Source organism: Xenopus laevis, chromosome 2L, assembly GCF_017654675.1.
Source record: "Xenopus laevis strain J_2021 chromosome 2L, Xenopus_laevis_v10.1, whole genome shotgun sequence".
Classification (NCBI taxonomy): domain Eukaryota; kingdom Metazoa; phylum Chordata; class Amphibia; order Anura; family Pipidae; genus Xenopus; species Xenopus laevis.
The window spans coordinates 46,538,133-46,551,930 of record NC_054373.1 but is presented as its reverse complement, the minus strand read 5'-3'; the positions used below and the strand labels follow the sequence as shown (position 1 = coordinate 46,551,930).

Genomic DNA, 13,798 nt, shown 5'->3' with positions numbered 1-13,798 from the left:
TAAAGAGACACTGAAACCAGAAAATAAACCTTTTTTTTTACATCTATCACAATATTGTCTTCACATGCTATTTATAATTTTGCCAAAAAAGTATTTACTGATGATTTTACGTTCTGATCCATCTGATCCCCCATGTTCCTTTCTGAGGGGGCTGCCATATTTGAGCTTCAGCAGTCCGTTAGCCTTAGAAACTGTAACTGACTGAGATGGGACAGTCAGGTTGGCAAAACAGTCAGGTTTTGGAATTTCAAGTAACAATTACTTTCAAAAGCAGCCCTATGAGTGAAAAATGATCAACATGAGCTATAAGTAACTTTTGATGTACATTAATATTTTGAATATTTTTAGTGTCAGTGCTGTTGTCCTTACTACTGTTGTTTCAGACAGAGGACCAGGTTATTTGCCTCGGAGACTAGTTTTATGGTAGGCCACAGTTGTAGTTAACACAAAAGAAGGGTAAGAGGCTGAACATCATTGATTTATGTTGAGTTTCTTCCTCTTCTCTGACTGAACCTTGGGCCATAGGATGTTCAGATGAGATTGTCCCACACCACCTACCATAGGAGGTCAGAGTGCTGTAGTGGACACATATGTAAGGTGGTATTATTCAGAGGCTGCCAGTAAATATTCCTTCTAATTGTAAAGTGCCAAGTGAGGCATTCAGCACAAAGAGGGGGATGAGGTACATTGTAATGAGATATAATGGACAGTAAGCTTTGCCCCCAACTTGAAGCCACTCAAGCCATGTTGCAGCCCTAAAAACCCTATTATAACTGACTGTGTATACTGCCCAGTGCCTGCCTCCAGCCTCATGACCTCCAACTGAATTTTCAGACTATGGATTTTCCCACAGGGGCAGCTGTAAAAAAAGGGTGGGTTAAAAACAAGTTAGAAAGAGGGATTGAGGCTGGTGCTGGTTATATGCCTGTGCCTCTTTCTTCACAGGCTCTATGCTATTTTATCTACCCCTTTGTCCACCAAATTCCAAGGCTAATTGGAGACAGCTTCCTCTGGGCCAACAAGAAACTATGGTGAAATGTTGAACTTGATTGATGTGTGTCTTTTCAAGCTCAACAACTATGCAAGTAATAAAACATCCGCATTCAGAGGCAACAACTTCATCACAAGTGGGGTAACTAATAGCTACCAGGACCCCATCCCTCCCATAAGGAGCTTTCAGAGCTTTGAGGTAATTCAGAGCTTTCAGGATAATGGGTTTCTGGATAACGGATCCTTTACCTGTATATATGTATATATATAAAATAAAGTGCCCCCTATTGTAAAATATAAGGATGACTTTGACGTAGCTTGAATATATTGTAATATATGGACAAACAATCCCTGTTTTGTTTAAAGGGTAATGCATTTTTAGTATCTTTAAGGGGTGGTTCACCTTTAAGTTAATTTTTAGTATGTTATAGAATGGCTAATTTTAAGCAACTTTTCAATTGGTCTTCATTATTTATTTATTTTTATAGTTTTTGTCTTTATTTGCCTTCTTCTGACATTTTTTTATTTATTTATTTATTTTTTAAACACCACTGGGCTCCTATACCCCTGGGCCCCCAGCAGCTGCTGGATCTGCTGTTATCCTGCTCTTGAAATTTATGTTTTTTAGACCTGAAGAGTTCTCTGCTGCTAGGTGATGCCTGCTTTGTGACAAAATGTTGTTTGAACAGCTCTGTTTGATGTGAAAGCCTTGTGAGATGCCAAGCTAATGCTGCAACTAGCCACGGGCATGTTATTAAAAGAATCCTCATCAGTACAGCCAAGTTTCTTATGCAGTCCAATGTTGATATGCTGTGTCTGCACAAACCTCAGAATTATTCCTTTCAAATGAAAAACCAACATCTTATTATAGGAAGGATTATGGTTTAATTTTCCTTTAAAGGGGATACAAGCCCAAAACAAAAAAAAATCATGTAAAAAGTCAGATTTTTTTTTTCTAACACTTTTGAAATTAAAATTCATTTTTTTTAAAATATATTACTTGTTCTACACTGCTAATATCATGCATTTGTCACAGCAGCTCTGATCTCCAATACTGGGCCAGCTGATCAGCAGAGGGTTAAATGACAGGTACAAGCAGTGTCTCCACACAATTCTCATCCTTTTTGGAGTTTAATTGCTTTAAAATCCAAACAAGAGGAAGGGAAGTGCACAGTGGCCTCTGGAGATGGTGCCTGTAGCTGGTTTTTAACCCTCTAGTGGTCCACCTGAAAAAAGCGGTTCAGAGCTGCTGTGACAAAAGCATTATATCTAGCAAACTTTTTTCAGTTTAGTCACCTTTGGAGTTCCAACTATTGGCCATTGTGCAACAGTCATTCAGATATAGTTCCATGAATATCTAGGATAACAAAATGAGTTATTACCCTTAATCTCACCTTAATTGTCCTTTAAAGGGGTTGTTCACCTTTAAATGTTTTTTAATACGATCAAGAGAGTGATATTCTGAGCCAATTTGCAATTGGTTTTAATTTTTTTATTATTTGTGGTTTTTGAGTTAATTAGCTTTTTATTCAGCAGCTTTCCAGTTTGCAATTTCAGCAATCTGGTTGCTAGGGTCCAAATTACCCTAGCAACTATTCATTGATTTGAATAAGAGACTGGAATATAAATAGGAGAGGCCCTGAATAGAAATATGAGTAATAAAAAGTAGCATTAACAATACATTTGTAGCCTTAGAGAGCATTTGTTTTTAGTTTGGGTTCATGACCCCCTTCTGAAAGCTGAAGGCAAATAATTTAAAAAAACTATAACAAAGAAAAAATAAAGATCAAAACATCATAATCAGGTTTACCTAGAATAGCAAATAAGCATTGTCTCCAAATCTCACTGTGATTGGCTTTCAGGCTGGCATTAGTGAGGCAGCCACACAGTTTGGGGAGCACTGTGCTGCACACATATTCTATGCTATGCAATCTGTACAGGTATGGGATCCATTATCCAGAAAGCTCAGAATTAAAGTTATAAAATATTTTGTTCTGGAGCAATTCATATCCAGTTTTATTCCAGATATCAACTTATGCATAAATTATTTTATTTCTCTCATTTCGTTTTTTATGGTTTTAGAACTGTTGCTTCTCTTTAGGCTTTATTTGTCCTTTAAAACAGTCACCTGAGTGCAAAACGTACGGAAGTGCCAGGGAGATATCCAGTCTGGAACACAAGAGAATCTATCAGTTGCTGAGCAGTGCAAATACTCGTGACCTCCAGTGAGGATATCCTGACAACAAGCTCAAGCATGTGTGGTTGGGGTTAATGGGTGCATTACTGGTTTCCAGCAAATGTGTTTTACTTCCTGTTTATGTGTAAAAGTAGAAATACATCACTTTATATTTTTATCAGAAAGTCTATTTTCTTACATATATTTTATATAATCTTTCCATAATTTGGATCTTCATACCATAAGTCTACTAGAAAATCATGTAAAGATTAAATAAACCCAATAGACTGAGTTTGCTTCGTATAAGGATTAATTATATCTTAGTTGGGATCAAGTACAATGTACTGTTTTACTAATACAGACAATAAGGAAATCCGTTTCCAAAAAGGGGATTATTTGGATAAAATGGAGTCTATGGGAGACAGTGCTAACAGTGGCTATATTTTCAAATTATTACCTTTAAAGAAAGCTTGTTTTAGAGGTGGGAGTGCCCTTGTTTTATTTAACAAGGAATCAAATATTTCTTATTCACACAATCCAGGTCAGCCCACATTTGAATTGGACATATTTTTTTCAACACATATAATCTTTGTTTCCCATCTCTTATAAGTGGAACAATAGTGGATAAGAACGAAAATCTACAAAAACATATCCATATCACAGTACAGATGGTAGTTTATGTAAAAAGGATTTATTCTCAGAAGTACCAACAATCACTGTATGAAGAATGTACAGGCAGACATTAAATTTCAACTCCAAAGAGCTTACAATCTGTTTGTACCTGAGGCACTGTGAAATACAGTGATGTGCTCAAGATTACACCGAGCTGGCACTACTCTTTATCACGGATACCTTATTCTGGTTATTCTTCCAAGCCAACGTCCCGTTAGACAAAACAAAGGAAACATTTATAATATATTTCTTTTTTTATATTGCTTTTGTGCTATAGATTTCCTCTTAATGCCTATTACCAGCAGAAGCTGCATTCTGCCATCACATAACCTGGGTTTACATGAAAACTGATCTCCCTCTCTCCTTTCAGCTAATATTCTGGCAGTTCCCATTCACTTCTCCGGAAGCTGCTTATTCTAGTCCCAAGGAGAATCGTGCAGAGGATTTGGCCATTTCCGAGTCAGATGATTGGTATGAAACATAAAGACAGTTACTGTTTTAAAGATAAATTGCTCCCAGCCTGGAAACAATTTTTCCAATGCGTATTTGTGGTTCTGCAGGCTGTGCCAGTGAGCGAATGCTTTTGTTATCCTGATGGCAGATGCATCTGAATGAGTTATGGAGGAAGTACACTTCCCAAAACATGTTAGATGCAATGAGGACTGATTCATGTTCCCGGATTTATCTCCAATCACACATAAGACTAACAGCAGGTCACCCAATCAGGTCACACACAGGTATGGGGCTTTGCCAGCGGTATACCTGTCTCACACCAGCAGGGCTACTAGATGGGGATGACGGGATTGAGGTATCATAAACCCCTAACTATAATAGCTTAAATAAGGGATAATATAATGAAGCAGCAGAAATGGAATATGACAGAATTAAATATAAGTGTAAAGTCACAAAAAAAGGAGAGTGAAGACTATAATGTTTGGAAAGAAAGCAAAGTGAAAAACGGCACTTGCAGAAGATGCTAAGAAAGAAAAAAATCTGAAAACTCCAAACCAAGAATGGGTGAAGGTACCTTGATGAACTTAACAGCTACCTGGTTTCACTGATTTTGTCCCAAAAAGGAGTTTCTCTGGCTCTGCCAAAAGCAAAGTCAACAGAAGAAAATAACATCCATATAAAAATACATCATCCAATCATGCAAAGAACAGAAAATATTGATGTTAGTTATATATCAAAAAACATTTCAAAACAAACTGGTATTGCTTAGAATCGCTATTTTAACATCTTGCATGGAGACTTTATGGCACAACAAGAATACGTGCACCTCACTGGGTTCTGCTGACTTACATAAAATCTATGTGGTGGTTATTCCCTTATATAGAATCAGAAATAACGGGATCTCTCAACTGTTTCATAAGAGAGCAGCATATCCCCTTCCATAAACAGGAAAGAGAGTGCTGGCACCAACTATGGTAATGAGAATATCCCTTGCTAGCTCTGCCTATTTATTACACTCCTTTCTAGCAAGAGAAGAAGAAAGTTCAGATAATTAACTGCTATGTTGGATCAAACGAAGTAAAGAGAACAAGGCCAAAGTCTGTTCATTTTATCATATGATATAACGGTGACCAAAAATCTTGACTTGCTATTTCTTTGCTTAGCACCCAGAGATATCAGCCCACACGGTTCTGTAGTAAAGTCCAGCTTTCCCACGTGATAATACAGTACAAAGCCTTTGCTTGTGTCCAAGGCTAACTGTTTCAATGTCCATCCTTTACTAAATGTCTAAAGAGAGAAAAACTTACAGGTCATGGAACCTATATATAGCATTTGGGCAGGTATCCATGACTACTGATAGTAGTCAGTGTTCGATTCCTCTGGTTCGGTGTTTCTCCCCAAGCTGAAGTGTGTTTGATTACACAGGGTAAATGACATACATTGCTAGAGAAGTATGGTGCAAGGATAGAACACTGACAGTTTGTTCTGAAATGGTGACTTGTTAAGCTGGAGCAATACCTTCCCAGAGTGCAAATGGAAAGGAGCAAAGTGATTTGGCCTTTGGTGGGTGTTATTTACACAAAGGCTTCATGATCAGGAGTGCCATTGATTTTCAAGTAAAGTTTAGAGTCTTCAATCTTCTGTTTTCTTTGCCGCTCAAGGCTTCGCTTGTAGAAGATGAGGTAGAGTGGGAGACAGAATCCAAACATGCTAACCCCCAATAAGCCAACATTTACCTATGGGAATAACAAAGGAAGAATTTGGTGTTGGAACTATTATGATACTTTCCCTTACACATATAGGATTGTGTTAACAAAAAGCAGTTTGTGCACCTTTAACAAATAAACAGAAAACCATATTAAAAGGGGACCTGACAGCCAAACATAAAAAGCTATAAAATAAAAGTCCACTTAAAATTAAACATGAAACTCAAATTCTTTTTTTTATTAAAACATCTCTACCTGTTGTATACTACCTGTTGTATACTTGTTTAAAACTCCCAGCTGTCAATCATATATTGCCTGCCCCTCCTCTAAACCTCAGACATTGAGGCGGGGCAGACAATTACTTTCACTTTGAATTCTGCACTTACTAGATGCACTGCACTCCTTACATTCCCGATCACCATCAAATTGTGTAGTTAGTGCATGGCATGGGCATCAGGTGCCCCATTCTGGTGCATAAACAAGATTTTGACATGATCTAAACCAGTGATCCCCAACCAGTAGCTTGTGAGCAACTTGTTGCTCTCCAACCCCTTGGATGTTGCTCCCAGTGGCCTCAAAGCAGGTGCTTATTTTTGAATTCCAGGCTTGGAGGCAAGTTTTAGTTGCACCAGGTGTACTACCAAACAGAGCCTCAATGTAGGTTGACAAGCCACATAGGGACTACTAAATGGCCAATCACAACCCTTATTTGGCACCCCAGGAACATTTTTCATGCTAGTGTTGCTCTCCAACTCCTTTTACTTTTGAATGTTGCTCACGGGTTCTAAAGGTTGGTGATCCCTGATCTAAAGCGTGCCTTAATAACAGTGTCCACAAAATGGCTGCTGCATGTTTCATACATTTACTTATTTTAATCACATAAAAGATGTATTTTTTTGGTTTTGTTTTTATTAAGCATAATAGGGAAAAATAACTACCAGAGCTCAGACAATCCCCCTGCACAAAAGGGGGTTTCCTTAAAGGTCATCTGTTGGGTAAAAATGTTATCCCCAACCAAAGGTGCTGGCTAATAGAGCCCACATTCCGGTTGGGGATAAAAGTAGTTTTTTTTAAAAAAAAAAAATGAGGGAGCTACCGGTACGAACATCCATGTCCAGTCACTTGCATGCACATAATGAAAAGCTGCCCCGAATCGCTCATCATGTGCTTGCGCGTGACATCACTTGCGCATTATGCTCATGCGTGTGACACAACATGGCTGCTCAGACCGTGTCGGCAGCTTATTGGCCGTGTGTGGGAATCTCCGACGTGCTTCCCTGATCGAGAGTTGGCGACATGTGGATCAAGCAGGGGTAAAAATCTCACAATTCAATTATCATTCAATTATCTTTCGATATCATTCGATTATCAAATGGTCAAATGATTTTTACTTCGAATCGTTTGAATTATTCGATTCAATCGAATTTTACCAATTCGATGGTCGAAGTACCCAAAAAATCACTTTGAAATTCGAATATTTTTGGATTCTAACTATTCACTCAAGCTTAGTAAATCTGCCCCTATGTGTATGGCCACCTTTAGCATGCATAAGTAAATCTGGCTAGTACCTAATGTGCAGTCCTGTAAGCCTTACTTGTGACACCCATTAAGTATAAGGTTCCATTAGGACACAGTGCCCTATTTTGGACAAATGTGCATTGAACAAATGGAAGACGCATGCAAAAATGATACGAATCTGGGCATAAAACCAGTAGATCTGGGTGAAAAAACATGAGCAATTTCACTTTAGTTTGGAACGTTCCACATTACTTGTTCTTAGTAAATAATGGCAAAAGTTTGATCTGTAGCAACATTAACAACAGGTTACTTAGCATGTCTAATAAGTTTACAGTCCTTGTGAATAAAATTAACCCTTTCTTACCCAAAGTGGATCTCCTTCTAAGGGTCCCATCATTGCCAAGAAGAGGGGCTGTTGTAATAATGCAAAAAGTGCGCTAATGAGAGACTGCAATCCAGTCAAACTGCCAAAATGTGTTGAAGGGTATCTGAAAAGAGAAAAGGCAGATTAAATGCTATCATATGACTTATAATTTATACTTTATTCTTTGTGTTGAACGAGCCAGAGTCAGCACTAAGACAGAGCTATGTCCTTTGTATCATGCATACTTACACAGCAGCATAGAGGCCTCCTACAGCTGAATGGATGAATCCTCTGACAATCGTATGCAAAATGAAGGACAGGATCTAAGAGAAGAGAAAAACATAATGTTTATTACTATTGCAATGGCCTTCAATTAGTTTTATTTGTGGTTAAAGAAAAAACACTATTAAAAAGAGCTGTAACTATTTCATGCATCACAAACAACATGGGTCTGCACTACAGATGTAATATGTGAAATCAAACTGCATGCATGTCTACCAACTTACCTGTAGGGGTAGGTTATTAATGAGACATGTCACTCCAAATCCCACCAGTAACACGTTTGTAAATGCAAAGGCCCTTGTGGCATTTGTAATCTTCTGGATCTGACGATCACGTTTCTTCTTTTTCTTTCCATCTCTTTAAAAAAAAGAACTTAGTTAATAACTTTGCATAAAATACAACTACATGATGCATACAATCCTATAATCAGAGGCCCATGAGAGCTGTCACTGAAACTGTATTTGGCATCCCTTGTCTTACAGCTTTACAGGTGATATTCAGTGCACAAGCTAGGGAAAAGTGGATGCCAGGCAAAGCAGGAGACTAGGGACTTGCTTTTGTTGAGAGAGAAATCCCAGCTCCCCTTCATGACCTTTGGTGCAAAATCACATCTCTTAGGGGGTTATTTATCAAAGGTCGAGTTTTAAAGGTTTGTGAGCTTTTTTTATACCTTGAAGGTGAGATATAAAATATTAGGGATACACCGAATACTGGATTCAGTCAGAATCCTACTGCCTGGCCGAACCAAATCCTAATTTGCTTATGCAGGGAAATTGTGTGACTTTTTGTCACAAAACAAGGAAGTAAAAAATGTTTTCCTCTTCCCACCCCTAATTTGCATATGCAAATTAGTATTAGATTCAGTATTCAGCCAAATCTTTGGCAAAGGATTCAGGGTTTGGCCGAATCCAAAATAGTGTATTGGGTGCATCCCTATAAAATATTTACATAAACTCCCATGTAACAATAGTGCAATAGAAATTTTGTATCCAGAATTTATGTACTAGGTGAATTCGGCATTACTTTACAAACCACATATTTATTTTTTATTCTCTGTGACTATTTGAAGCCAGTGCTAAAAATAAAAAATGCTAGATAAATGCATAACTATATCTGCAATGTGTATAATACTTCTTGTTTCAGAGTAACAGCAAGAGACTGTCAGGAACAACTTCCAAGATAAGATTTTAAAAAAAAAACAAAAAACACATAATATGACATACGGATTTGTATCCTTCTCGTCTGTGTCCTCATTTCCATCGTCACAGTCCTTCAGCTTCCAGTCCATAATGTATCCAATAACAGGAGCTGTGAGCAGGCAGAGAAGTTGCAGCACTCCAAAGATGGATGTATACAGACTGACTGTAGAGACGAAGGATAATAGGCAGAGTTATTTACGAAGTAGCATGTTTTACAGTACTACATGGGGTTAGTGCACAAGGTGAGCTCAGTATGCTAAAACAACATGATTTGGAATAAAAAACTGGTACAATGATAAATATTAACAAAAATAACATATAATGCTTACAGTGAAAGGATACTGCAAGTAAGCACGAAATAAAAAAATATGTACAGGCCAAATAAATGAAGGATATATACAGAAAGGAAACTGGAAGGCGATCACTATGGCACCAAAATTGCATGAAGGTAAAATGAAGCAGCCTATTTAGGCATAAGGCAAGTTGAGAAAATAGTAAATTTATCTTACATATAGTTTCCCTTTAATGAACTGTATATATGCTAATATAGATGCACAATACATATGAGGTGGGATGGTAATTAGTTTGAAAATTCTCTATATCCTGAAATAATGCTAGCATATGGTATAGAAGGAAAGTAGAGTTATTACATTTTCACATGGCTTATTTTGTGGCTCTGGGATATCTTGTGGTTGGCTGTATCACTTGGGACTGGCAATCCCCACAAACTCTGCATGTTTAATTAGTTATATTTCCCAAATACAGAAGTGTACTGAATGTGAAGCACATCCTATGTTCATTAGATAGTTAGTAAAATGTTTCCATATTTCATACCCACGATGTAATTTCCCCCCCCAAGGACATCAGGGTTATTGCGCATAATAAAAGTTGTGCCAAAATTTTGTGCATGCTGCTATGTGCCAGCTATGCAGCCACGCGGGCAAAATAATTGCTACTGATTTTAAATGTCTTATTTTATGGGCATCATGTGGGTGGGTCATGGGAGTATAAATTAACATGCCTCAATTAGGCTGAATTTCAAGGGCATAAAAAGGGCACACACCAGCCCAATAAGCACAGGTAACACCAGTACTTGCCTTCTGCTGATTGACTGGTTCTAAGTACAGGAATCCCTTGGGACTCTGCCAGAATAATTGGCACAATAGTTGCACTTGGTGCAAAGAACAGACACAAAAGCTTTTTGCACACATGGACTTGCACAAGATGCCTAGGGCTGAATACCCAGCAAGTATAGTATAGTAAGTATGCCCTCTGTGCAACTATAACTATACTGAAAGAAAATATCAGGAGCTGGTTTTTGGTTTTATGATCACTATTACTTTTATTGCTTGAAAGACATTTAAGTCTGGTGCCTACTGTAAGTTATGAAAACCCACCCATTGACACCCGTCAAACTAGATTCAGTGCGATTGAGCTGCACTGCTTTGTTTTACTTTTATTGGTGGCAAAAATATTTATGTATGTTTTTTTATGAGGATGTATAAATGAAACATGTAAACTATTTCCTCTTTCTAAGAAGGGAATTATTTGTCATTCTGATCAGCTGCTGTTGCAAAAAAACGCAGCAGTTACTGTATTACCCAGGCTTACCCGTGTGCATCACTGTGTTGGCCAAAAGTGGGGGCAGCATGTGATAGAGCAATACAAGAAAAGAGATTAGTTGGCATAAAACTGGCAATATAAGACAGCTCATATTCCTTGAAAATGTAGCAATGAGGATTACTCAATATAGTGAAAAGGAACTGGATAGAACTTCTTAGAGCAAGAAAGCAAGAAACAACTAGTGGACTTTTTGTCCCGTGCTTGGGTGAGCTGAATCAGCAACATTTCATAACTGGAAGTGAAACCCAATTTATATCAGCACAAATATAATGCTGGGCTGATAAGAAATTCACAGATCTGAGTATTGTTTGAAAGTGTGAAACTAAATCTGTATGCTTTGGGGCAATCAATACCATTGTTTTATTTACTAAATTAAACTTGTTCATTTTGGATACTGTTAATTGGCACAGTCCACATAATTAACAGGCACTAGAGCCAGAAGCTTTGTGGAGTTCTCTGTTCTGGAGACTGTAGGATTTTAATGTATCTTCACACATAGACCCAACGTCAATTCAGCTACAGGTTTCCCATAGACTTCAAAGGAGTTATTACTTGATATGTTCTTGTTCAACCATCGAACTGCATCAGTTTTATACTTCAAAGTGCAAAAGGACATCATTCTTATTAGACATTTTATATATTTAACTTTGCTGCAGATGTCCCATGACAGCTATCCTAAAAAAAAGACTATATTTCCATTAACTTTGCCCTTTGCAATCATCCTCTGTTTAGGTACATCTTTTATATAAAGTTCCTTTCTGCAGATTTACATAATTGGCTTAGAGTGAGGGGCACGCAACTACATAAACATATAATACAAGATCTAAACAATAGACTGATACAAATAATATTAATGCAACAGAATATTGCTTAGGACAAACATAGAGCTACATGGTGAAAACCCTGCTAATAAAACACTGTGAATGATTCTGTTTGCAGACTGTCCTAATGACTAGGCAGGGAGCTGAGGAAAAGCAAGTTAGGAGGATTCCACCTCATATTTCAGGTATGTGTAAATAAGCGTAGAGAATATACCATAAAAGCATGGAACAGTGACTCATGAAAGCAATGCTACAGAGCAGGTATTGCCTGATCCAGCAGCCACAGAGGGAAAAAAGCGGGAAAAACATACCATACAGTGTAATGATATATAACGTCATTAATAATCAGATAAAGGGCAACTATAGTAACATGCAGGTCCTGGGCTGAGATTCCAAACAGGTCCTGAAATTTCAGGTACACAGAGGCCCAAACAAACCCACGGCATCTTACAGCAACCCCTCTGGCATTTGTCAGAATCTACATTCCGGGGCTTGAACATCCATTCAACCTGTCACATAACAGCCAAGGACAAAAAAACAGTCCTGGGCCTATTTTTTTCAGTGACATGTTCCAGGTACAGGGTGTGCCTTGCCCCCTCCCCTACGCGTTCACGTGAGTTTATGAAAGTGGTTTCCTCGCTCTACGCCGCCCCCACACTTATAGTAATCAGTGAACTGAAATCTCGTAACATGCCTCTCTGCTCCCTAGTTGAACGCTCCCGATGAAGCAGGTTCAGACTGGATTATACTGATTGAACTTCTGCCACAAAGCATTTTGCAATGCAAGATGTTGGTAACTGAGGTAATCAGCATGTGAATTTTTTTTTCTACCTTGCTAAAAATAATTCCCACGTTTGGGGGCAGTGCAGACTCAAATGACAATTTGTGAAAAGATCCGCATAAACAAGTCATTCCATTCTGAGGTACAGTTAGAAAAAACGTGTTAGCTACAATCTCAGTGAAACTGTCAATGTGGTTTTTTCACATTCCTCAGTTATTAGGGGCTGTCGAAGAGGGGCCACAATGCTAGTGCAGTGAGCGATGTTGCGCTCGCTGCACTAGAAGAGCTGAATTTCCATTTTTAAAAAACAGAAATAAGGCTCATAAAGTTACCAGCGGTTGCTTTTTTGCCTCCCTTGGTAACTGGCCGATCCGTGCCGCCTGAGGCAAGATTCTCACCTTGCATCATGGCCGGAGTGGCCCTGATTAGGGTTGCCAACTGTCCGGTTTTGACCCGGACAGCCCGGTAAATTCAAGGGCTGCCCTGGTCAAAACTGCTCTACTGGTTTTCCAAATTAGGAAAAGCGGGCAGGATTTTGACATGGCGTTCGGGCAATCACCGCGTTAGTAGTCCCTACCCCAACATCATCATGGTCCGCCCCCTCCACATCACAGCCCGCCCCTCCAAGTCACAGCCCCACGCCCTCCACACCACAGCCCCGCCCCTTGCCTGGTCTCCACAAGGCTAAAAGTTGGCAACCATATATACAATTTTAATAAATATTGGGAAAAGAGGTCAACCCCTAGGCATTTTGGGGGCCTGAAAAATAATTTGCCATGGTGCCCAGTAATATCTAGTTATGCCACTGGCTGTATACTTTTTTTGCCCTAGAAAAGCCAGTTGAGGATTCTGAAATGAAATCCCTGCATCTCTGACCATGGATTCATCCTGTTATGTCAGGCTTTAGAGGATAGGCATCTGTCAGCTCTAAAGAGCAGTGAAGCAGTAGCAGCTGTGAGTATGTAGGGCAAGCGCACTAAAAGCTTTGACATAAAAAATCAACCAGAAGGGTCAATACTGCCTCCCAGAGTGACAATAACCAAAAACATGATATTTAAAATTATACATATACAGATATAGGATCTGATAGCCAGAAACCAGTTATCCAGAAGGTTCCGAATTACAGAAAGGCCATCTCTCATAGACTCCATTTTAATGAAATAATTCAGATTTGCAAAAAATAGTTTCCTGTTTCTTTGTAATAATAAAACAG

At 38.6% G+C, this 13,798-nt stretch overlaps 1 protein-coding gene across 2 annotated transcripts in view; it reads right to left on the bottom strand.

The window, feature by feature from the left end:
* Positions 1 to 3,838: 3,838 nt before the first annotated feature.
* slc43a2.L (solute carrier family 43 (amino acid system L transporter), member 2 L homeolog) overlaps positions 3,839 to 13,798 on the bottom strand; it is a 54,513-nt gene continuing 44,553 nt past the window's right edge. Inside the window, exons 10-15 of one of the 2 annotated variants that reach the window (XM_018245010.2) lie at positions 10,972 to 10,983; positions 9,385 to 9,523; positions 8,386 to 8,518; positions 8,129 to 8,202; positions 7,880 to 8,003; positions 3,839 to 6,027 (exon numbers count right to left, since the gene is read on the bottom strand). In XM_018245010.2, coding sequence (XP_018100499.1) covers positions 5,866 to 6,027; positions 7,880 to 8,003; positions 8,129 to 8,202; positions 8,386 to 8,518; positions 9,385 to 9,523; positions 10,972 to 10,983 — 644 coding nt within the window. In that variant the 3' untranslated portion in view covers positions 3,839 to 5,865. 2 annotated transcript variants of the gene reach the window in all.